Genomic DNA, 25,490 nt, shown 5'->3' on the forward strand with positions numbered 1-25,490 from the left:
TATCAGTTGTTAAATATTTGGATTTTCACCTGGGTGTACCCTTGGCATATAGCAAGTACTGAACCCCTATCTATACAAGATGACAGTATCTACGTGGTGCCCAGCACATGGTCGTGTGTCCCTCTCCTCCTCTTTCACTGTCCTGGCAGTGGTCTGAATCAGGGATGCAGCCCAGGGGCTGCTTGGGGTGCAGGTCTTGAGTAAGGATGACGAAGAAGGTGTAGCCTTGAGCTGGCATTTTGGATCCCCGCCTCCAAGTTTTCCTCCCTGGTGGAGTGAGAATAGATTCCCCCAGGGGTTCCTCCCCCCACCCTCCCTAGCACCATGTCCGGGCACTGCTCTCAGGCCAGCAGTGCTGCTTCCCTACCTGTGGGGTATACATGGGAACTGAAACCCTTTAGAGAAGAAAGGAAGCAGAAGGAACTGGAAAACAGGGGTGCTCAAAAGAGCTCTGGGGTGTGGGCCTGTTTTGTGTCCACTGCTCTGTGGCTGAGGCTCAGAGAAGGATTTTTCCCTGAGTCTCTGTTTCCTCACCTGTGAAATGGGTTGAGAATACCTACCTGGATTATTGTCGGGGACTAAATACCCAAGCTCTGTGAAACGTAGGTGCCGCACACATATTAGGTGCCCATCCCCCTTGCCCTCCTAGCCCTCTAGCTCTTGGATTAGAATGGTGTCTGGAAACACACTCGAAGGGGTCCATGGCGGTCACAGGGTCCTCTGGTGATTGGTGACAACAGTGTGTCACCCAGAAGTCCTGGCCTGGGGGGCTCCAGGCTCTCAGGTGTGATAGGATGGGGTTTAGCTCTCCATGCATTGCGCTGCCCACTCTTCTTCACTCCTGGTAGAAAAGAAATGCCTGAGCATCATTATTGATTGAAGTTCTTTGAGGAGAAGATACCACGTTAGCAAGAGAAAGGTTGTGGGTCCTCTCCTCGATGCGTCAGTTGCAAATCATCCTGGAGTCTGTAAGGAACCCTGCTGCCCTCTTGCGTGGCACCAGGAAGACATCAATAACAAACAGAAATGAAGCTGAGGAATAAAGAAGGGAGAAAATGGTTGTTCGTCTGGGCCCAGCAATGGTGTTAAGGCCATGGGCACGGAGGTTTCAGGGAGAAGGGGAGATTTCTGCCGCAATGGCTCCTCCTTGGTGCTGAAATGGGCATCCTGTGTCATCTATTGCTGGACAAAATGAGCTACACCTTCGGGGTGTTTTACTACTGGAGCGTCATTGGGGAAGGAAGGGCTGGCAGGGCCTGTAATGTTGGCCAGGCCAGTGGTAGGGTTGTTGGCTGGGTTGGCACTGACTATGGTTGGAATTGTCTGAAAGGCAAGGATCTGAGGCCATCACCTTCCTCTGGTGTAAATTGTAAAAATGGCCACAAATTCTTCCCTTCCCTGTTTCCGTGTCTTTGGGTGGACCTTCCCTCCTGGATGCTGGGCTTGGACACGTAACCTTCTTTGGCCAACGGAACAGTGGTGAAAGTGTGATGCAAGCAGAGACCTGGAAAGCGTTTGCGTGTTGGGGCTCATTCTGTCTTGTTGCTCCTTGGACTACTGAGGCTGCCTTGTAAAGAAACCCCGGGCTCGCCTGCTGGACAAGGAGAGACAAGCGGACCAGTTGTCCCTGTTGACAGACAAGCTTTCCAACCGCCAGACCTGCAAGTAAGACCATCTGAGATCCTCTAGCCACCGGCTAGTCATGGAGCTCACAGTAGGGATCAGCTGGGCTGGCCCAGGCCAGAGATCGGCCCAACAGACCCAGAGAATCATGAGCCACATAAGTTTTGGGGTTGTTTGGCAGGTAGCAAGGGCCAACTGACAGAGAAGTCGGTAGCTGGAAGTGGGGTAACAAAAATTGAATGCACGCATTGTCTTCGGGACTAGGTGGCAAGAGGGGTCTGGAGAAGCAGTGAGAGCCCTGCCGTGGAAGGCTGGATCCACGGTTACCCACGGTAGGCAGCGGTGGAACACTGTCCCGTTTTGGAAGACAGGAAATGCACGTGACAGCGTTTGGATTTGGCTGAGGAGACCATCAGGCAGAACATTGGGAACGTCAGCCGGTTGCTCCCGGAGGCGTATGATCAAGTACTGCAAGAAAGGGATCAGACGGAGAATTATTCGGTTTGCAAGTGGCAGTTACAGGGATATAGAGGGCCTGGAATTTGGTGGGTCAGGAAATCACATCATCTCTTGTTTCCTGGGTCCCCAATGTAGAAATGATACGCTAAGTAAAACTAGGCCTGAGAACAAAGATCACATCAAGGAGGGGTCCATACAGCTGTCGTTAGGGTCTTTGGAAGACTTGCACAGTGGCAGTGGGCCCCTTCAGCTAGACTCAGAAGCTTCTAAGAATCTTGGGTGCACGGACTGACAAAACCAAGTCCCCAAACAGATGTGGGTAGATCTTTAAAAGAGAATTTTTTTTTTTACATGTATTTCTTTTTGAGAGACAGAGAGCAGGCAGGGGAGGGGCAGAGAGAGAGGGAGACACAGAATCCCAAGCAGGCTTCAGGCTCCGAGCTGTCACCACAGAGCCGGACGCGGGGCTCGAACCCACAAGCTGTGAGATCACGACCTGAGCCACAGTCGGGTGCGAAACTGACTGAGCCACCCAGGTGTCCTGATGTGGGTAGATTTTAAAGAGAGGCGTGTCTAGGGGCGCCCGGGTGGCTTACTCAGTTAAGTGTCTGACTTTGGCTCAGGTCATGATCTCGCGGTTCATGAGTTTGAGTCCCGCGTCGGGCTCCGTGCTGACAGCTCCGAGCCTGGAGCCTGCTTTGGGTTCTGTGTCTCCCTCTGTCTCTGCCCCTCCCCTGCTCATGCTCTCTCTCTCTCTCTCAAAAATAAACATTAAAACAATTAGAAACAGGAAAAGAAAAGGATTCTAATAAAGAGCATATGGCCATGTGGGAAAAACCCAGAAGACTTGGCGAGTGTGGTGTCCTGAACGCCAAGGGAAGAGAGGCTCGAGAAAGGAGGGCATGGCCGAGGGAATGAAATGCTGCTAATAAGTCAGGGAGGCTGAGGGCTGAGAACCTGCTTCAGATTTAGCCATGTGGGCATCACGGGGATTTTGACAAGAGAGGCTTTTGGTGAAGAGACGGAAAACCCCGACTAGAGTCAGTTCGTGAGGGACGGGAAGGGCATGCAGACATGTTGTTCTGCAGACAACAGAGTTGCAGAAATTGTTCTGAAATCTTCCCCGTAAGGGGAAATGGAGAAACAGGGCAGCGTCTTTAGCTGGCTCTGGCATCAGGAGAGGGTTTCATCTTGCAGAGGGGAGAAATGACATGTCTGGGGGTTGTTGGGGGGGGGGTAATTGAGTAGCTTGTGAAAAGTGATGATGTGGATAAGAGTGAAAGGGAAGGTGGAAGCAGGTGCCAGGGTGGGGGGGGGGGCTGGGACATTTTCTCTGTAATAAATGGAGGGAAGGCAGGCCGTGGTTTCAGCGAGGGCTTTGGTCAGGGCTTGTAATTCTCTTCCGAAGGCATTCAGTTACTTGGTGGAAACGGGAAACAAGCTCTTTAGGAGAGAAGTGGGGAGGAGGTCTTGGGGTTTGCAGAGAGAAGGTAAGATACAAGGTTGTCGTCTAGAGGTGGGGAGAGTACAGACCAGGGAAGGAAACAGAATTGCTAGACGGGTTTTCAGGCACCAGGGAGGCAGCCGGTTGGGCTGAACCAGGGTTGGGGTTTTGCAGAGCAAACTGGGGTGGGAGGGGCAAGGGACTTGGGAGCTGTTGTAATGGTTGAGCCATGGGGGGAGTCTGAGCTGAGCCACAGGGAGCACGGAGTGGAGATGGTGAGAGGGTGGGAGCCTGATGGGCTGCAGGCCCCATGGGAGCAGGAACTACAGGGCTTGGCGGTGAGCTGGAAAGCTAGGAGGTGGAGGTGGGCAGTGACCGGGTTCAGGTGTGACCCTGAGAGTGAGTGACTGAGGCAGGGTGGAAGAAGCCATTATCAAGGGGAAGGAGGACTAGTTTCCATTTCTTTTCTGAGTAGGCTTCGCACCCAGTGCGAAGCCCAACGTGGGGCTTGAACTCATGACCCCCAGCTCAAGACCCGAGCTGAGATCAAGAGTAGGATGCGTAATGGACTGGGACTCCCGGACACCCCATAGTTTCCTTGTACTCAGTGGAAAGGGAGGTTGCAGAGAGGCGAGTCTTGCAGACATATTTCTCTTCTCCTCCTCTGCCTTATTGGGTTTGCCCTCATTTGTGTGGGGCTGATGGTTGGTGGAGGAAATCCTCTTTATGGCCATCTGGCTTATTTCCTGCCTGGACGTATTTTGCTGACTAATATTTGCTGAAACCAATCACAGAGTCCCATTAGAGATTGGCGGATGCACCCTGCTGACATTTATTTACTCCACTCTTTTTATTGCCTCCCATCCCTGGGCGGGGGGGGGGGGGGGGCTCTGATTATCAAGGGCACAAGAGGATGGGTGCCCTCAGAACTAATTCATTCCCACCGTGAGCGGGTAGCTGGGGACATCATGATTCTAGTACACAAAGGACAGTGACTGTTGTCATCACCATCACCACATGCTTCTCTTCTGTTCCGGGGCCAGCACTGCGGACATGGCAGGATGAGGTGGCCAAAGAGCAACGTCTTTGTAGGCAGGGGACATAGATTCAAATCCACCTCCCCCAGTTACTAGTGGTGTGGGCGTGGGCAAACGACCCTTCCTGAGGTCCAGATTTTCAGATTTCTTGTTCTTAAAACATAGTGCCCCTCTGTATCGTTTGTGAAATGAGATAATGCAGGTGAAAGGGCATGGAGCAGAACAGTTTAGTAGATAGTAAGGACTCGACATCAGTTCCTTCTTTTTCAGAAGACTGAGTCTATCCGTAGATATTGTTGGGTACCTACATCCCTGTGCCGTGTTCAGTAGTAGTGGGTGAGGATACTCTTTGATGGTAAAAGACTTCCGGCAGCCTTTGGACTGGCCCCACGGGGAGTCCTTTATGGAGTTTTATTGGTGTCTTACCTGGGCAAAGTCTAAACTTGTTGTTCCTGCCTTCGTTGCCCTTCCATCTGTCTAGGCTCTCCCTATTGACCCCTGGTCGCTGATTTAGCTTTATGAGACATAAAAAAGGGTACTTGGCAGTGGCCTCACCTGGGCAGGAAGTGGGGAGAAGAGGAGGCCAGAGGGAAGGTGAGGGACTTGGGTGTTCTGGAAACTTTGGTGGGAAATAGATGGGCTGGGACTCAGTCTTATCCAGCACTCCGGTTGCTCAACTCCAAAGGGGAGAGTTATCCTTCTATCTTCCAGGTGATAACTCGGGGAGTGTCTTACTTGATTTTAGACATAGTTTATTCTTTGGCAATGCTTCTCAGTGGAGTTGTCTAAGCATGGTATGGGCTGCCTTTGGAGGCACCAGCATGATATATGCCACCATATAAGGGGCTCAAAATCAGAAGGAGCAGTCATTTGAGAAGATGCTATTGGGCAAAGGGTCTCAAACCTGAGTGAGCGTTGGAATCATCTGGCAGGTTTGCTGAAGCACAGACTGCCGGGCCCCACCCTCAGAATTCCTAAGTAAGCATGTCTGGGGTAGGGCCAACAGGCTCCCAGGTGATGCTGATATTATACATATGGGGACAATGACAGAGGATATTCAAGCATCAAATGGAGATTATCTTTAAGTTCTTGGTCACCTCTGGAATGCTATGTGCCTATGAGCTTTTGAGGGGAATATTACTGAAATTTGGGTTTTTTCCTGAAACTTTTTCCAGCCTTCCCCATTTCAGTAAATGGCTCTTCACGCAGTTACCTAAGACAGAAACCTTGGCATTGCTCCCAATTTCCCCCTCTGATTCCACTCACCCCCCAGTCCACGAACCCTAGAGATCTCCCCTCCAAGCCATGTCCCAAATCTACCTCTTTGTCTCCACTGTCACTACCTAGCTCAGGCATTCAGCAGATTGTTAATGGGCACCTGTGTCCCCAGGCACTTCCCGGAACTGTGGTTGCGTGCCTACAGCTTCTGTCTGAATTGATTTCACCAGAACAGTCTGATTACCAAGGGCAACAGAAGGTGAGTGGGTCACAGCTAATCCTTTCTCACCATGAGAATAGCTTGGAACATAATGATTCTGGCACACAAAGGATGATCCTCCTCCTCCTCCTCCTCCTCATCGTCATTATCTATCTCCAGGGTGGGCACATGTTTCTGCAAAGGGTCCAATAGTAAATATTTTAGGCTTTGCAGGTTGTATGGTCTCTGTTGTAGCACGGAAGCAGCCAGTCAACCAATGGGCCTGGCTGGTGTCCCAATAAAACTTTATTTACAAAAACATTTGGTGGGCCAGATCTGGCCTTCCCACAGGCCTTACTTTGCCAGCCCCTGTACTGGACTATCACTAAATCTCCTCTCAGGTCCACCTGCCTCCTTCCTTCACCCTCCTCCTATCCTTTCCCTACAAATCAGGCAGGGTGGTCTTTCAAACTGTAAACCAAATTACATCACTCTCTTGCATAAAGCCACCCCATGGCTTTTAGCCCTAGAATAAAATCCAAAGCCCTCTGTGGCCCCTGCCAGCATTTCCAGCCCCTTCTCGAGACATTCTCCATCTTCTTCACTAGGTTCCAGCTGCACTGGCTTTCTTTCCAGTTCCCTGGATACTCCAAGCTCTTTTCCGCAGGAGCGGCTTCACACAGCTTCCTCTTCCTGCCTGGAATGGTCTTTACTGCCTTCTCTGTGTGGCTAGTTATTCTTAGCCTTCACATCTCCTCTTTGGAGGGGCCTTCCATGCAGAAATTCTGCCCTCTTCTCCATTTCCAGTAATGCCTATACAAGCACTCTGTTTCCCCATGACTGTCGGCACTCAATTGATCATGTGACTTGCCAGTCCAGCGCTGGGGGCGGGGGGTGTGCTCTCCAGGAGGGCGGGAACTATCTCTGCTCCCTCCAGCACTTGGCATACAATAGGTACTTCGTGTCACTGAATGACTGAGGGAGTGGGTACGTAAGGGATTCTTTCCTGGAAGCAAGAGGATACTCTTCATTCTAGGGAGTGTCTGGTGATAGCTGCTGTGTCCCATGTCTTATCCTGAGCCTGGCAAGACAGCAGGGAGCTGTCGAAGATGTTGGGTCTGCACCCAGGAAGACATCCACGTGAATGCTATAAACTGTGGGCAGTACAAGTCCTGGGAAGGAAACGTCAGGGAAGTATGGGCTGTCTCACGACACAGGGGCTGGGGTCCTGGGAAACAGGTGCCTTTCCTAGACACCCACACAGATACTGACACTGTAATGCATCTTCCAAAGAGCGAGCCCGCTTTCCCAATGGAAGGTCGCAAAGTTCTTAGGGAGGTCGAGAGGGGCTATAAATGTCGCAAGTGTGAATTAGCTACTGTGACACATAGCCACAGTCATATTTTTTCAATTGCAACACAAAAATCAGGCTTTTTTTTTCCCAGTTAAGATAAAAAACAAAACAAAACAAACCAAACCAACAGCCCTCAAAGTTAAGCCCTGGACGTCATCACTGACAGGTCACATCGCACACCTCTCCGCTGCTCCCACTCTAGATGCCTGCTTCTCCTTTGGAGGCTTCAGGCTTTAGGAACCTAAGACAGCTTCCCTGGGGAAGTAGCACTTGAACTTACCAGTGGAGGAGATGGGGGCAGGCATATCAACTAGGAAACAGAATGATCTCTTCCCTAAGAAATCCCACTTTGGGGGATGATGAGCCCTCAATTCAAGACCTGGCTAGAAAGCAGTGTAAACACTTTATAGAGCTTTTGTGCAGTGATGAGCACATTTGAATCCTGGTCTCACTCGAGAGCTGGATCTCAAGTTCCCAGGAGACAGGCTTGAGTACCTGGGCTGGGAAAAGGGGCCAAGGGCAGTGCCTTATTGGAGAGCAATGCCGGAGGCCCAAGAGGAGAGAGAGGAGCTCACGCAGGAGAATGAGGAGGGCATTTGGAGAAGCTGGAGTGGAACTAGCCTAGTGTTTTAAGGAGAGGGCGGTTTGCTGGGTCAAATCCTACAGAGGTCAAGTAAGATAAGGACAGGAACAAAGCCACTGGAGGGCATTGGTGACTTTGGTGATAGCAAAATTGTCACTGGATGGGGAGTTGGGGGAGAAAGCCAGTGGGGGGAGGTGCCAGCTGAGGAGGCAGAGACGGTGTCTCTGACTGTCATCACCTTGTTTTCCTATGATGTGTCCCTGTTTCTGCAGGGAGCCCTGGACCGGCCATCTGGAGTCTGGGTTCCAGTCCTGTCTGGGCTCCTGGCTGCTCTGATGATGCTAGATGGCCAAGGTCTCTTCCATTTTCTATGCTCCGTTGTTCTAGGGAGGCTGGGAGTGAATGGCATTGTGCAGACGGACCGCTTGTGACATGGTGCAGAGCAAGGATAAACATTTGTTGCCCACAGGAAGCTGTGAGCTGTCACTTCAGGTGGAAGGCCGTCTGCGATGAGGGGTCTAGCTCCCAGCACATTATCAGGGCAGGTGGTGGGATGGGAAAAAGGCTCTGCTCCATCAAGCTCCATAATGATTTCAGCACGTGGCAGGTGGCAGGTGCTACGTATCCTGAGATGCACCAGGTGCTCGAGAAGATTCGATCTCCAAGATGACCCACACTGTAGGAGGTGAGGCTTGTCAGGAGTGACTAAGTTAACTCACAGGTCGGACAAGTCAGGAAAGAGACTCTGAGGACCGAGTGGGAGATCAAGGTTGAGGGTTTGAGGTCTGTGGAGGGAGCAGGTGTGGGATGAGATAGGGCAGTGAGAGGCAGCAGTAAGGAAGAGGGCAGAAAGAAGGCCAGACTTGCTCTGCTCACCCAGACCTCGAAGAGTAGTCTCACTGGGCCAGTCCCTTTTGGGGAGCCCAATGTACTAACATCTCAGCTTACAGAACAGATGAGTGAAGGGCTGGTCTAGAAGCAGGATATTACATGCCCCGTATTACATTTTGATTGTCCATGATTTCCTGAGACCTGGTCAGTTCTAGCAAATGACAACCCACCCCGGCCTTGGAACCTGACTAGCCGATGGGCATCCCAAGGATCCCTGTCAGAGAAGATGCAGAAGAATTCTGAACAAGCCACTGAGAAGAAACTTTTTAGATAAAGCCAGAGGCTAAATATATTTACAAGAGTAAAATCATGTTCTTACCTTTTCGAAGCCAACTGCCATCATGTATAGTTAAATAAATATTTAAATTAACGTGTGTAAACCTAGAAGTTCTAGATGTAGCCATTTCTCTTTGGATTATTCTCTTTCCCTTTATAAATAAAGGTGTGTGAGCCTCATAACTTTGGAAGATACCTTAACATTGCCTGAAGACAATGTTTATTCGTGAGTACTGTTGCATCTGGGGTAACAGCATATAAAAGGAGTGATCATTTTGTGAGCTTTCTTTCCAAGCTTTTGTGAGCTTTTTTTCCCATGGCTCACTTTCTTCCAAGGCCTTCCCAATGGTGTGGCTGAAAACCCCTGCTCTCTCCTTTAATGCCCCCCTCAAATTTGCTTCCTCGACCAGGCTTGTTCTTTGCTTTCCCCATCACTGCCAGAATAAATCATATCCCTCTCAGGGCGCCTGGGTAACTCAGTCGGTCTAGTGTCTGACTCTTGGTTTCAGCTCAGGTCATGATCTCACAGTATGTGAGTTCGAGCCCCACTATCAGTGTGGAGCCTGCCTGGGATTCTCTCTCTCCCCCTGTCTCTCTCTGCCCCCCCCCCCCCCCCCCCCCCCCCCGTCTCTCTGTCTCGCTCTCAAAATAAATAAATAAACTTAAAAAAAAGACACTCTCTCCTTCTCCCTCTGCCCCTCTCCCCCTGTTCATGTGTGCTCTCTCTAAAATAATAAAATAAAATAAAATAAAATAAAATAAATCATATCCCTCTGTTGTATCTCTGTGTGTCCCCACGTTCTGTCCCGTGTTAGGGAAAATTGCTTGCACGTTGTCCTCTCCGTGAGGCCAGAAGTTCCCTGAGGTCACGGACTTTGCTGTGTTCACCAATGTTAACCTTCCTTGAACATACCAAATGCTCAGGACATATTTAATCAGCAAATGAATGATTGAAAGAATGAAGATTGGGTTGTCTAGACATTTGCTTTTCCAACCATGAGCTCACACAGGTAAGCACACAAGGCGCCAGGTGTAGACGCCCCCGGGAAGGATCTCTTTATTAAAATCCACTTTCAATTTCTGTCTCCTTTTTAATAGAGTGCACGATTTACCAGGCCGAATGGAACGAAGTCACGATGCGCGCCCATTAGAGAGACATTTCCCTAACATTGTCAGGGAAGGAGGATCCTGGGTTTCAGAAGCCCAGAACGGGGAGGTCTTCTTTTGGTCTCAGCGCAAGATGCTTCTAGAAGCTGTGGCTTTGCTTATCTGGAGCCCCGGGCCTCGTTGGAATAAGTCGGTGGCAAGTTCACCGGTTCTGGGACGACCACTGGGTTTGCCATATAGACATTCGGGAGGACCACGCCCACCTGGAAAACACAGGCGCACAGGAGGGGCACTGGGAGGGGTGCAAGAGGGACCAGGCAGGCGCGGAGGCCTTGAGGCCCCGGGAGACTTCTCTGCTCCTGGGCCGGAAGGGGAACCATGGCGACCCTGTGGTCTCCGCCCCCTTCCGGGCGTCTTCCCTCCCACCCAGGAACCTCGGGACTCACGTTGTGCTGACAGCAGACCAGTTGGCAGCCCAGGTGGGAAGATGCGCAGGCAACGCCGAACTCGAGGAGACAGAAAATGAGCAGCACGCCCGAAATCGCCACTCCGGGGGTCTGGAACCAGAGTGGGTGGAGGTCAGGAGTGCTGGCCGGGGCGTTCCAAATGTGGCTCTGCCGTGGACTGTCCCTGTGGCTTGGAGGAAGGCCCCTAACCTCGTCTCAGCCTTGTGGGGACAACGTCTCACCAGGCTCGTGTGAGGGTCAAGGGTGTGTGGACGAGACCTGGTCCTTTGACACTCACTGCCAGGGCTCCTCTAGAGGGAAGGGTGGTCAGCCTTCAGGAAAAAACCTGGATCACGTGAGCGGGGAGGGAGAGGAGGGGCCGCTGCGCAGACGCAGAGACAGTGTCTACGCGGGCCCCTCTGTAACTGCACTCACTCACCAATCCGGCAGCCACGAGCCCTGTAGCCACGAGTCCCGTGTGGCTGCTGAGCACTTGGGATGTGGCTGGTCCCAAAGTGACAGGTGCTCTAAGTGCAGAATACACCCAGGATTTCAAAGACCGAGTAGCCCAAATGTAAAATAGCAAATTAATATATATATATATATATATATATATATATATATATATATTCATTTTGCACGGATTACATGTTGAAATGACATTTGGGATATATTGGGTTAAATAAAACATATTATTAAGATATTTTCATTTCTTTCGTTTTCTTCTTCTTTTTTCTTTTTTGTTTTTTTTTTAAATTTTTTTAACGTTTATTTATTTTTGAGACAGACAGAGACAGAGCATGAACAGGGGAGGAGCAGAGAGAGAGGGAGACACAGAATCTGTAACAGGCTCCAGGCTCTGCGCTGTCAGCACAGAGCCCGACGTGGGGCTCGAACTCACGGACCGTGAGATCATGACCTGAGCCAAAGTCGGATGCTTAACCGACCAAGCCACCCAGGCGCCACCTTCTTTTTTCTTAAGGCGGCAGCTAGAAAATTTAAAATCACACACACAGCTCACATTATATTTCTACTGGGCAGCCCTGTTCCATAGCACAGGTTGGTCCATGGGCCAAATTACGATCCATGGGCCAACTCCTGGAAGCTGCCTACTTTTGTAAGTAAAGTTTTATCGGAACACAGCCATGCTCATTGCTTATGGATTTTCTGTGGCTGCTTTCCCACTGCAGGGCAGGGCTGAGTACCTGCCATGGAAACCAAATGGCTGGGACGCCTGGGTGGCTCAGTCGGTTTTAAGCATCTGACTCTCGATTTTGGCTCAGGTCATGATCTCATGGTCGTGAGATCGAGCCCCACGTTGGGCCCTGTGCTGACAGCTGGAGCCTGCTTGGGTCTCCCTCTCTCAACAAGCAAACAAACATTAAAAAAAAAAAAAAAAAGAAAAAAAAAAAAAAGAAACCAGATGGCTTGCAAAGCCTTAAGTATTTATTCTCTGGCCCTTCACAGAAAACCTTTGCTGACCCCTTGTCCATAGTCATGGGCAGCAAGGTGAGAACGTGAGCAAGGATTCAGGTAGAGGCACATGTGTGTTCTTGTCACATTTAATTCTCCTCACAATGTCATAAGGTAGATTACTCTGTTGTAAAGGCAGAAACTAAGACTGAGAAAAGTCACGTGCTTAAAGTAACACAACAGTAAAGCGACATGTCGGGGACTTTAAACATTCTTCTGATTCTTGATGGTACTTCCTTCTGCTGTAGTGCTGTGTGAAGAAGCTTGGTGTTCGGGCCTTCTAACAATTTTCTAAATGTAGCCGATTCTGAGCCTGTGGGGGGATGTTGGCTCAGAAAGGTACTCACCACACCCCAGGTGTCATAGTAGGGATAAGAGTCAGGGCGGGCATAGATGGGAGAGAGACTCATATCCATGATGAAGAGTGTGATTCCAACCACAGAACAGATTGCGCTGACAATGTTCAAGGCCAAACTGCCATTCAGCTGAAGAAGACACAGAGGGTCAGGGTGGGAGAGGAAAATCATTGTAGCTGGGATGAACAGAGACTCGAGCTTCTTAATGTGAATCCCTGGAACCTCAGTTCTGTAGCAAGTAAAGTGATGTTCTGTGCAAAAAAGTGTGTGCGTAAGTTAGATTTGAGAAAAGCTGGGCTGAACAAAGTGAAACAGGCCTTTGCTGTAGGACTTCTCAGAGCCTTTAACGAGGATCACGGATCTTGCGGGGAGGGGACTACTCAATCGCGGTTTCCCCGAGTTTACCTACCCATCTTCGACTTGCTTTTCCCACTGGGGATAGGAAGGAAGCTCCACCCGGTGTCTTGGGATGCGACAGGCTCTGATGTCCCATGATTCTGGGCCATGTGCAGAAAGACATGCCCAGATCTCATGAGGCACAGGGACCTGGCCATCCTGAGGCCCCTCACCCTAGACAACCTGCCGCGAGGGGAACGAAGGCGCTTTCTCGGCCCATTGTTAGGGGACCTCAGAGTCTTGTTCATGGGATTGGCAGAGACCGCTTGGCGGGATTCCTGAGGGAAGCAGGTGGTTCGGCCTCCCCTGGCTTCCCTGCAGAAATGGCCAGAGGCCCGCTCTGTGTGCCACGGCCACTGGCAGTGCCCGCTCTGTTGCAGGGGAGCATGGGCCCCCGGGACTTTTGTGCCCCCTCCGGCACGAGCCTCTGAGGGACGGATGCTGTTCTGTCTCTGCCTCCACACCCTGATGCCTTCACTCAGGGCTGTGTTGTCCTTCCTTCCCTTGAACCCTCTGGACTCCTTCCTGCCATGACTCTGGCCAGGTTCACGTGGTCCTGCCTGTGAGTATGAGTGAGCACATGTGACAGCGTCTGTGTCTGGTTAGAAGTAAGCACAAGGAGGGGTGTCTGGGTGGCTCAGGCGGTTGAGTGTCTGACGTTTGGTTTCGGCTCAGGTCATGACCTCACAGATGGAGCCTCACATCGGGCTCTGTGCTGGCAGTGTGGAGCCTGCTTGGGCCTCTCTCTCTCTCCCTCTCTCTCTGCCCCTCCTCCCCCCCCCACACTCTCTCTCTCAAACTATGTAAATAAACTTAAAAATAAAAAGCCTTATAAAAGGAAGTAAGTGCAAGGATGAGGGGGGATTGTGCGCTAACCTTTCCCCACCGTGTGTGTCTCCCATAGGTCCCGCTGGGAGAGCCCGGGTCAGGAGGTGACTTACCAGATAAGAGGATTTTGGCTGATTTTCGGCTGACACTGAGAGGGATCCTGAAATGATGAACTGGCACAGAAGAGTGGGGGTTTAGAAAGAGGTCAGAGGTTAGGGCCCCATCTCCAGGTTTCCATGATTCTGGTCACACGTATTCTCTCATGCACACTAGGTTCCTCTGCTGGGACCTCCAACTCAACATGGGGGAAGGAAGGAAGGATGTGAAGGAAGGGCGGAAGGAAGGAAGGAAGGGAAGAAGGAGGGAAGGAAAGAAAGGAAGTAGAAGGAAGGGAAGAAAGAGGGAGGGAGGGAGGGAGGGAGGAAGGTAGGGAAGAAAGAGGGAGGGAGGGAGGAAGAGGAAGAAAGAAAGAAAGAAAGAAAGAAAGAAAGAGAAAGAAAGAAAGAAAAGGAAACAGAAAAGGAAAGGAAAGGAAGGGAAGGGAAGGGAAGGGAAGGGAAGGGAAGGGAAAGGAAAGAAGAGAAAGAGGGGAGGGAGGGAGAGAGACAGGGAGGGTAAAAGGAAGGAAGAGCAAGCTCTCTTGTACCATATGACAAGGCAGCAAAGTGAGATAAATACAGATTCTAGGACTGAGCTGCCCTGGTTTTTCAGTTCTGGCTTGAAACTCATGTGATGTGGGTAAGTGATTAATTTCTTGAGGTCTTTGTTTCCTCACACGAACAGCGGGAAAAACTACCCGTCCCCCTAAGGGTGACCGCCAGGAGCTGATCCATGCCTTGCGTGGGTCATCTGGCGTTCATTATCTTCCACGCAGTGGAGCTTGCACATAGGAGATGTGCAGCAAGTATCATTCCTTTCCTTGTCTTTTATTTGCCCACAGGCACATCTTGTTGGTTTGCCATCCTTCCCTTGGGATTCATTAGGCACGGGGGCTTTGGAGGGAAGGAGGAAGGTCACCAGCATCTTCACTGCTTTGAGCTAGAAGCCCAACGTCACCTGGGTGAGGACTCGAAAGGTAGCGTCGCACCTCCAAGATGCTCCACCTCAAATATGAAGACAGGGAGGTGGGTTGTGTGCCTTTATTTTGACACTGGTATTCTGCAGGCACGGTAGACGGTGGGCTTACTCACTGTCATGAGCCCAGTGTGGTGGCAACGGTGGTCTGAGAGGGCATCGGCTGTGGTTGAACAATAGCTTCGCCGAGCACTCACTGCGTGGGGTGCTCTTCAAACCTTGCCTTATTTAACTGCAAGGTGGCCCATCCAGAACTATTATTATTCTCCTGTTACAGATGGGCAGGCTGAGGCTTGTGGAGTTTAAATAACTGACCCGAGACCATCCAGCAGATGGCTGGTCCAAATAGTTGAATCCAGACCCCATGTCCTTCGCCTTTACCACACAGACCCTCCCACCACTCAGGGTAGATGCGTGTACCTTGGGGTGGAAATGGTTTTACAATGAAAAGTTACTCTAGCTTCCTACGCCTTTTAAACGGAGTGTGATTTTTCCTATACGTGGAAAAATAAATCTCAGTCTTACAACCTTCTGTTATGGAGACTTGATGGGAAGGGAAGAGAACAAGAGGCTGGCCTTCTGCGGGCCTTGCTGGTCCTTTTAAGGTGCCAGAGGAAATGGGCCTTTGTTATGGGAGAGGACATTAGTGATCTTTAGGAAATACATAGTCCTGGACAAGGTAACCAAGAACAAAACTGTTTTGCAGATAAAAGGAGGGGGGCAGTCAAGAGAGTTTAGCAACCTGGCAGAAGGGGAGATGCCAGGGCAATTGCCAGGCACTTAAGATTATTCAATAGCTTTTTTTTTTTCTCCTCCCCTCCCCCATGGTCTTCTGTTAAGTTTCTCAAGATCCACATGAGAGTGAAAACATATGGTATCTGTCTTTCTCTGTATGACTTCACTTAGCATAACACTCCAGTTCCATCCACATTGCTACAAAGGGCCAGATTTCATTCTTTCTCATTGCCAAGTAGTATTCCATTGTGTATATAAACCACAATTTCTTTATCCATTCATCAGTTGATGGACATTGAGGCTCTTTCCACAATTTGGCTACTGTTGAAAGTGCTGCTATAAACATTGGGGTACAAGTGCCCCTATGCATCAGCACTCCTGTATCCCTTGGCTAAAGTTAGAGAGGGAGAGAGCCAAACCATAAGAGACTCTTAAAAACTGAGAATAAACTGGGGGTTGATGGGGGGTGGGAGGGAGGGGCGGGTGGGTGATGGGCATTGAGGAGGGCACCTGTTGGGATGAACACTGGGTGTTGTATGGAAACCAGTTTGACAATAAATTTCATATATAAAAAAAAAGATTATTCAATAACATCCAATGCTTAAGAGCAAGCCATTCTTTGGCTGTGATGTCAGCCTCTCCATTGCCCCAAACTCCATTAAAATTGGTTGTACAGACACAGGGCTTGGTGGGGAGGAACAGGGGCTGAGTTCCAAGTCTGGGCCCATGCAAAGCAGAGAGAGGACTTCAGCCTCAAGAAATGAGACCCAGATGGAAACAAAAGAGAGCAGGTGCTCACAGAAAGATGCTCCCGAGAACATAAGCCCTACCATGTTTCAGGCGTTGTAGGGGGATTATGGTGGATGATAACACTAGGCTATTTGATTTAAATCTCATGGGATAAGAAGGACTTTGGTTAATTATCTAAGGTTACTTGGGAATTCTGCTGTTTATGAGAAAAGTTGCGTCTGAATCATAGATAGGTGTGTGAGTCCAGAGACGGCAGGCTGTGTAACAGCAGAGAGAAAAAGGAGGTGGGAGGGAGGACGGGGAGAAGGGAGGTGTGTGTGTGTGTGTGTGTATGTGTGTGTGTGTGTGTGTGTAGCTAAGAGGACACTAGAGAGAATGCAAAAGAATCAAAAAGGCAGTAAAGTGGAGAAGATAAAGGGCTTGTAGTTCTTAACTTTTATGGAGTCATAGATCACCCTGAGAATCTGATGAAAGCTATAGACCTTTCCAGGAAAAAAAAAGTACACACTCGCATATCAAATATTTTGCCACAACGGGGACTCTGAAGCCCATCCGTGCACCTAGGTTGCGTCCCCATTGCTTAATGACCGTTCTGTGGCTGGGTAGCCACTCTCAAACATGGGTGGAAATGTCTTTTCTCCTGGAGCTCAGGGCTGGGGGCCTAAGTTGAGCAACACTCGAGGGCTATTACCAATACATTTTTTACACATGGGCATTGTTGTGTGAGTTGGAAAAAGGTGCCAGCCCTGGGTTGATGAATAAGAAGAAAATTCGCTGACCCATGGCATGAGCCAATTAGAAAAGGTGCCCACTTCAGGTGAACGGCGTCCTGTAGGGCTGTCACTTGGTGTTATGGCTGAATCGTGTCCCCTCAAAATTCACCTATTGAAGTCCTAACCCCCCCAGTACCGCAGAATGTGACTATCTTTGGAGAGGGGACCTTTAAAGAGGTGACTAAGTTTCAGTGAGATCACTAGGGTGGCCCTAATCCAATGTGACTGGTGTTCTTATGTGAGGAGGGGATTAGGGCACAGACACACTGAGGCCGCGTGAAGACACGGGGAGAAGGCGGCCATCTGCACGCCAAGGAGAGAGGCCTCAGAACAACCCTGCAGACGTCTCAATCTTGGCCTTCCAGCCTCCAGAACTGTGAGGTAACGCATTTCTGTTGTGGAAGCCACCTGGTCTGTGCCCATTGGTCACAGCAACCCGACCAACCGACATGCTTGGTCGGCGAGGCCTGAGCCAGATTTGCACCCTGCTGGCTCCCTTGGCTGGGAAGCTGCTGCACAGTGTAAGCCACACAGCTTGACAAGGTGGCCCCGGGTGTGCTGGCACTTTCCGGGAGCTCATTTGCAGGGTGACCTCATGTTACTTACCCAGGCGCCTCCCCAGAAGGGAAAGCCTCCGTAGAACGAGATCGCTGTGTAGTGCCCTGAGAGGACGGTGGCCATGATGGAGCCAAGGCCCACGTGGATCAGGCCAAGCAGGATCTGGATGGCCTGTCAGGAGAGCCACAAGCTGGAGCCCTCGTTTCTGAGGCTGGATCCTGCCTTCCCTTTGTGCCTCCTTTTTATTTTCATAAATCGTTTGTTTTCCTGGTCTAACAAGTAATATAAACAATATAAAAATGAAATGAAAACTTCCCACAATTACCCTCCGCTCAGGGGAAACACCCCACTTACGTTTTGGTATCTAGCCTCCCGTGATTCGTTTCAAATATATATTCCGAGAACACAAAATGGCTCTGTACATTTAACATCTTATCGTGGACACATCCCCATGGCAGTAAGCGTTCTTCAAACTATTTTTTAAAAGGCTGCCTGATTCCATCTTGGGATGTTTTGGGGAGTAGTTGGAACAGAGATACTGAACAGGTAAGATTGTTCCTCCTTTTTCCCTGTTATAAATAATACTATCATGAACATCCTTGTAGATAAGTCTTTGTGTTCATCTCTTATTTCTTTAGGATGTTTTTAGGGATTGAATTGTGTCCGTCTCTCCCTCACCAAATTAATATATTAGAATTCTAACCCCCAGGACCCGAGAATGTGACCTCATCTGGAATTAGGGTGGTTGTGGATGTAATTAGGTAATCCGATGTATATTGGAGTAGGGTGGGCGCCTGATCCTACGTGACTGGGGTCCTTTTCGAAAGACAGATACGAAGAGACACACAAGCACACAGGAGAATTCCATGTGTGCCAAGATCGGCACTGTGCTTCCACAAGCCAAGGAACTACCAGGAGCTGGGAGAGAAGCTGGGAGAGACCTTCCCCTGGTGCCTTCACAGGGAGCATGGCCCTGGGGACCACTTGATCGTGAACTTTTGGCTTCCGCAACCGTGAGACAACTTCTGTTGTTCAAAGCTGCCCAGTTTGTGGTACTCTGTTATGGGAGCCCTAGGAAACTAATATAGATATATTCCTACACAAGTGGTATTTGGACATATACATAGATATATTAGGTATGTATATGTCTCTGTGTATACACTACAAATATGGCGGCACACACAAATATATTATTTCCTCAAATTTGTACACATGGTAACAGACTATACACAGACTATTTTTTCTTTCCTTCAAGGATGTATCCTGGGCTAGGTCCATCTCATTATGCAAAAGCCTTCCTCGTTCTTTTTTATAGCTGTAGTACGTTCCATTCTTTGAATAATACATCGATTTAACCGGTATATATTGATGGATATTTTGGCTCTTCCCATTCTGTTGTCCACACAAACCGTGCTGCAGTTAATAAGCTCATCCACATCGCAGTTCTTGCGTGCACGGGCGCATCTGCAGGACAGTCTCAGAAATGGAATTATCGGGTATTTGGTAAATTTGGAGGCTACAAATTGCCCTCCACACAGGCTGAATCGACTGACCCTCGCATTAGGCCCTGAGCTCAGGCTGCCTGGGTCGGAATCCGTGGTTGTCATCTTTCAGCTGTGCAATGAAATGTGCCCCTGCTGGTGCTGCCCAGGATGGCCTTGCAGGGGGAAAATCGTTGTGAAGTGCTGTTTTGTTGGCTGTCTAACCTGATTTTTCCTCCCCTAACGGCCAAAGATTCCATTCGAGAAAGCTGGGTTTAGGCTACACCTAGTGGCTTGATACACCCACTTTCTTCCAGAGGCCACGTGGATCGACATGTACTCTTGCAACAGGACCAACATTCCAGTTTACCACTTTTTTGATGCTTTGCTTCCTCTTTCTTAAAATGCCTAGAGCAGAAATTACAAGGCCCCACACTGAGACCCTGGTGATGTCGCACAGCTGAGATTTCTAGTAGATCTGGGTTTGGCAAGGCCGGATCAGCTCCTACCCCTCCTCCTGGATTTGAAGTTTCCGTATTTCCAAGCCTCCCACTTTGTCCGACTCCAGCCAGGGACCCCCGGCCTGCAGAGTGAAATGTCACTTACCCCTAAGACTTTGCCCTCTTTCCAGGCTCTCTGGGCAGGTTGCTCAGTTACAGATGACTTCAAACCAGGGGGGTTCACAGGAATGAGGTGGACTTGGGGCTGGTTGCTGGGATACGGGGGCACCTGACACATGCCTCCTTGGATCTCAGGATACCCGTTGGGGGGTGCCACCACAAACATGGAATTGGCCATGGGTCCTGCTGAAGCCATCAGGTTCCTGCTGCTAAAGAAATGTGATAAATATAAATGTGATAGGGGCGCCCGGGTGGCTCAGTCGGTTAAGCGTCCGACTTCGGCTCAGGTCATGATCTCGTGGTCTGTGAATTTGAGCTCCACATCTACCCCTGCGTTGGGATTCTCTCTCTCTCCCCCCCCCTCTGCTCCTCCCCCATTTGTGCATGCATGTGCTCTCTCTCTCTCAAAATAATAAACTTAAAAAGAATACATGTGATAGACTCGTCTTTTTAAAAAATTAAAAAAGATGTTTATTTATTTTTGAGCGAGAGAGAGAGAGAGAGACAGAGTGCAAGTGGAGGAGAGGCAGAGAAAGAGGGAGACACACAGAAGCCGAAGCAGGCTCCAGGCTCTGAGCTGTCAGCACAGAGCCTGTTGCGGGGTGTGGGGGCTCAAACCCCCGAACCATGAGATCATGACCTGAGCCGAAGTCGGAGGCTTACCCGACTGGGCCACCCTGGCGCCCCTAGACTCATCTTTCACATAAGCACTAATGTTTGCATTAAAAAAGGACTTTTGCCTCCAGTAGCTCATTTGAACATCTTAATCACTGATGAATGTATTAATCCTGCTTTAAAGATAATATCAGGTACCAGTTACGGGGCTCTTATATAAATGGCCAGGCAGTCAGCACTTTCCAAACACATTTCCTTTAATCCTTAAAACACCAGACCAGCTTTATAGGTGAGAAAACTAAGGCTCGAAGGAGCTAAATGCTGCCAGAAGGCGAGAGCTGTGTTTTTCTCGTTTTCGAATCTCTTATAAAGCTTAGCATGGAGTAATACCGTCTGATTACAAAACTTTAGAGGTGGAAAGTCTCTTGGAGAACACTGAGTCCAATTCTCTCAATTTCTGGAAAAGGATACTGAGGCTGGGAGAGTGGACATGAGTCCCCCAAGGTCCCAGTCACATAAATATTGGTTAAATGGAGAGCATCCTCCTCAGAGGAAGCCCTGTTGTTAGTGCAGTGTCTATTCATTGCATGTCCCATGCTGCTCAGTTTTCTGGGCCACTTACAAATTCTGGTCTGGTTTTTAAAATTCCTTTAATTTTTTCGGAGCAGACACCCCCTCCCCAAATGTTTGTGCAATAAACCCTGCTGCATGTTCCACCCCACACCCAGATTCATCGTGTCTTGTTTGGCAGAAAGATCTTATCACCATCCCTCCATTAGCCATAAAAACCATTGGACGACACATACTCACTTTGCTCTGCTGTCGGCTAAGTCTCTCTTGCTCCTGTTCCCAACTCTTTGCTGTAGGCAACCTGATTTCCCGAGAGAATGAACACACGAGGCTCGGTTGGGTGATAATGTTTAGAAAGATCGAAAGTCCCTTTCAATTTTCTCCCAGGCGCTGGCCAGGTCACCAGCTGCTTAGAGCTCAGCCCCCCCGCCCCCGGTGTTTGCTTCCGGTTTCGGTCAAGGAGCCAATTAAATGCAATTCAACTGGCCAAGTGTTTACATGGTATCTGTGCGGAGAAGAAAGGGTTGTTTTTGGTGCTGTGGGAAACACAGAGCGAGCTGGGCACTCAGGGATCATGTACATGGCTGTACCACAAGACAGAATGACATAGATGCTACAGTTAATTACAGTTGGAGAAACAAGAGTCCCCAAAGGAGAACAGAGGAGAAACTCATTTACTGGACTTGAAAACAGGGAAGACTCCAAACAGAAGGTGGAATTTTGAAATCGATAAATGGCATGAGAGAAGGGGAGTCACAGCATGTGAAATGAGGATGGCAATGAACTTCAGTCTATTTTCATCTAAGCCAGAGCCTACAGGAAATCAGAAAACACCTGGGGTATATCCATGATGCACATCGTGTGACTTGCATGAAATGTAAATGTACAAGAATTGCTGTACTAGGCAATGAGTATCTTGATGGAATAGTTAGTTCATCACGTTCACCTTTGTCTTCCTACTGGCGTATAATTGGGACTCAGCAAATGCTTATTGAATGAACAAATGAACAAATGAGGTCGATGAGATGGCTGGAACTTTGTAAAATGGTCAACAGAAAGGCCGCTATTGCAGACAGGGAGCATGGAGGGCAAAGGCGTGGAAGAGAGGGGTGGAGGACAGATTCTGGGGGTGGCTGAGAGTGGCAGAAACATTTTGTGGGAGAAAGGACATTGAAAGTCGTGCGGATGAAAAGGTAGACAGAGCGAAACTTCATGTCTTTACCCATTTTTCTATCAGATTTCTGGATCCTTGTCCTTCTGTGTTTAAGGGGTACCTGGGTGGCTCAGTCGGTTGAGCACCTGACTTCGGCGTGGGTCGTGATCTCACGGGTCGTGAGCTCGAGCCCCATATCGGGCCTGCTGCTGTCATTGCAAAGCCTGCTTCGGATCCTCTGTCCCCCTCTCACTGCCCCTCCCCTGCTTGAGCTTTGTTCAAAAATAAATAAAACATTAAAAAAAAGAGTCCTTTATATATTTCAGGATATTAGCACTTCATCTGGGATATCTTTACTCCAAATTTGACTACTATCTTTTGATTTTTACGGTGGCTTTTAATTATGTACACTTAAAAAATTTCCGTAGCGGCACATGAAAAAATGCTCAATGTCACTCCTCCTCAGGGAAATACAAATCAAAACCACACTGAAATATCACCTCACGCCAGTCAGAGTGGCTAAAATGAACAAATCGGGAGACTATAGATGCTGGCGAAGATGTGGAGAAATGGGAACCCTCTCGCACTGTTGGTGGGAATGCAAACTGGTGCAGCCACGCTGGAAAACAGTGTGGAGGTTCCTCAAAAACGTAAGAGATCTACCCTATGACCCAGCAATAGCACTGCTAGGAATTTACCCAAGGGATACAGGAGTACTGATGCATAGGGGCACTTGTACCCCAATGATTATAGCAGCACTTTCAACAAGAGCCAAATTATGGAAAGAGCCTCAATGTCCATCAACTGACGAATGGATAAAGAAATTGTGGTTTATATACACAATGGAATACTACACGGCAATGAGAAAGAATGAAATCTGGTCCTTTGTAGCAACGTGGATGGAACTGGAGAGTGTGATGCTAAGTGAAATAAGTCATACAGAGAAAGACAGAGACCATATGGTTTCACTCTTATGTGGATCCTGAGAAACTTAACAGAAGACCATGGGAGAGGGGAAGGAAAAAAAAAAAAACTTAAGAGAGGGAGGGAGCTAAACCATAAGAGACTCTTAAAAACTGAAAATAAACTGAGGGTTGATGGGGAGTGGGAGGGAGGGGGTGTGGGTGATGGGTACTGAGGAGGGCACCTGTTGGGATGAGCACTGGGTGTTGTATGGAAATCAATTTGACAATAAATTTCATATTAAATAAAAAAAAATTCTGTAGTGGCACACCTGGGTGGCTCAGTTGGTTAAGCATCCGACTTTGGCTCAGGTCACGATCTCATGGTTCTTGAGTTTGGGCCCCGCATCGGGCTGTGGGTTGAAAGGGCAGAGCCTGCTTCAGGTCCTCTGTCTCCCAGTCTCTGCCCCTCCCCAGCTGACACTCTCTCTCCCTCTTTCAAAATAAATAAACATTAAAAACAACTTAAAAAATTTCTGTAGTAAAATTTATCAATCTTTTGCTACTGCTATAGACTGTATCCCCACTCAGCCCTGCAATTCGTATGTTGAAATATAATTCCTCATGCAATGGTGTTTGGAGATGGGGCCTTTGAGGATGATTGGGGAGGAGCCCTCATGAATGGGATTAGTACTTCCTGTCCTTGTCATGTATGGGATTAGTACCTTTATAATCTCAGAGAAATCACTAGCCCTTTCTGCCATGTGAAGACATAGTGAGATGACCATCTGTGAACCAGGAAGTGGGTCTCCCAAACACTAAATCTACAGATGCCTTAATCTTGGACTTTCCAGGCTCCAGAACCATGAGAAATAAATGTTTACTGTTTAAGCCACCCAGTCTATGGTATTTTTGTTACAGCATCCCAAACAGAACAAGACAACTACCTATGGAGTTTAAGTCTTTGTTAGAAAGCCTTTCTTGGGGCTCCTGGGTGGCTCAGTTGGCTAGGCATCTGACTCTTGGTTTTGGTTCTTGTCATGATCTCACTTTTTCTGGGTTCGAGCCCCGCGTTGGGCTCTGTGTTAACAGTGAGGAGCCTACTTGGGATTCTCTCTCTTTCTCTCTCTCTCCCTCTGCCCCTCCCCCGCTTGCAATCACACACTCTCTCTCAAAATGGATAAACTTAAAAAAAAAAAAAGAAAGAAAGCCTTCCCAAGACTAAGATTAAATAGGAATCCACTTGTATTTTCTTCTAGAACTGGTATGGTTTAATTGAAAACAACAACAACAACAACAACAATTCATAAATAATCCAAATAGGCTTTATTTTCCCCTCAGACAGTTTAGTATTTGGTGTCAATGTGCCTTTTTCCTACCATAGTGCTTCCTTCCCCCAAACTGTTAGTTTTTTTTTTATGAATAATGCAGTATGTGATTTAGCTTTTTACATTTTCATTCCTAATACATGTAAAGTTTTGCTTCTGTGTAGTGTGAGGTATGGATGTGATTTTATATTTTCCCCAAAGGCTACCTTGTTGTCCCAATACCATTTATTAGACAGTATATCTTTACTCTGGGGATGTGAAATGCCAGCCTTGTCACATGTTAAATTTCTGTGTGTATTTGGACCTAATTCTGGCCTTTCTCTTCTATTCCACTGGTCCGTTTATCTATACATGTGTTAGTTCAAGCATTGTTTTAATTATAAGCTTCATAGTAGGTTTTAATATCTGACCAGGCTAGTTTCCCCCCATAGTATTTTCTTTCTCATTATTTTTCTGGCTATTTTCTATGGTTTGTTTTTTCTTTTTTTTTCATGTGAACTTTAGTACTAATTTGTGTACTTCCATAAAATAGCTCGACAGCTTTTTGTAAAGAGGTATGACACGAACCAATCCATATTGAACGAAGTACTAAGAGGCATCTGAATAGGAACATGTCAGTGACTAAGCCTCAGTTTTTGGGGACCAGGCTTAACCAGGCACTGGAGAAGACAGAATTGCCCACGTTTTTATTGAGTTTGTAGAAATAGCACCAACTTCCTGGAAGGAACTGGAGACATACAGGAGAGAGGATTGTTGTTCAAACCTATGGCAGCAAATGCTACTGATGTCCCATCCACATCCCATTCTGGATATGGCCCATTCTGGAAGTCATCTTCAGACTGTTCCCATACCAACAGGTAATTCCTGCGTCTCTTCCTGAGGATGCTTGAGAGGGAAGGCTGAAGGTGCTGGGAAGTTAATAATCCAGGACTTTTTCTTAACAAAGGAAAGGTGGGTATTGATGGATAATTACTCTGGCTTTTTGACCCCCAGAGGGAAAATCCTGAAATGTATTTCATTTGTCTTTTAGAGAGTCCTCAGAAAGACTGACCCCTACTTCCCTGTACCAGTAACGCACTTATGAATGCATACTTCCCTGACTTCTCTATCTTCCCATATCATTTTTCTGTTATCTCACAGTAAGTCCTGAGATCACCTCCTGAATAAACTGCTAACACCCAAATCCTTATGTCAGAGTCTGCTTTGGGGGAAACCAAAATAAGACACCCCCTGCCTTGAGT

At 48.5% G+C, this 25,490-nt stretch overlaps 1 protein-coding gene across 2 annotated transcripts; it reads right to left on the reverse strand.

Annotated features, from left to right (window-relative positions):
• Positions 1–9,921: 9,921 nt before the first annotated feature.
• On the reverse strand, positions 9,922–21,281 carry LOC132662568 (membrane-spanning 4-domains subfamily A member 8-like). 2 transcript variants are annotated; one of them, XM_060608027.3, is made up of 7 exons: positions 21,107–21,281; positions 19,668–19,890; positions 17,629–17,751; positions 13,804–13,863; positions 12,458–12,595; positions 10,638–10,748; positions 9,922–10,454 (listed from the first exon to the last, which is right to left on the reverse strand). In XM_060608027.3, the coding sequence occupies exons 2-7, from the start codon at positions 19,875–19,877 to the stop codon at positions 10,350–10,352; spliced, it is 747 nt and encodes a 248-aa protein (XP_060464010.1). In that variant the 5' UTR covers positions 19,878–19,890; positions 21,107–21,281; the 3' UTR covers positions 9,922–10,349. The 2 variants fall into 2 exon arrangements, with proteins under 2 accessions (XP_060464010.1, XP_060464011.2); XM_060608028.3 differs by lacking the exons at positions 9,922–10,454; positions 10,638–10,748 and having other exon boundaries at positions 12,214–12,595; positions 19,668–19,887.
• Positions 21,282–25,490: the final 4,209 nt, after the last annotated feature.

Source organism: Panthera onca, chromosome D1 (genome assembly GCF_046562875.1).
Source record: "Panthera onca isolate mPanOnc1 chromosome D1, mPanOnc1 haplotype 2, whole genome shotgun sequence".
Classification (NCBI taxonomy): domain Eukaryota; kingdom Metazoa; phylum Chordata; class Mammalia; order Carnivora; family Felidae; genus Panthera; species Panthera onca.

What these genes read in the sequence shown, in the direction of transcription:
- LOC132662568 (XM_060608027.3), bottom strand. Translation starts at nt 19,877, where the DNA reads ATGGCTTCAGCAGGACCCATGGCCAATTCCATGTTTGTGGTGGCACCC. An exon ending in AAGAGGGCAAAGTCTTAGGG is followed by an intron (nt 17,752 to 19,667) that starts GTAAGTGACATT and finishes CTCTCCTGACAG; the next exon opens with GCCATCCAGATCCTGCTTGG. An exon ending in AGCCAAAATCCTCTTATCTG is followed by an intron (nt 12,596 to 13,803) that starts GTAAGTCACCTC and finishes TGTCTTCTTCAG; the next exon opens with CTGAATGGCAGTTTGGCCTT.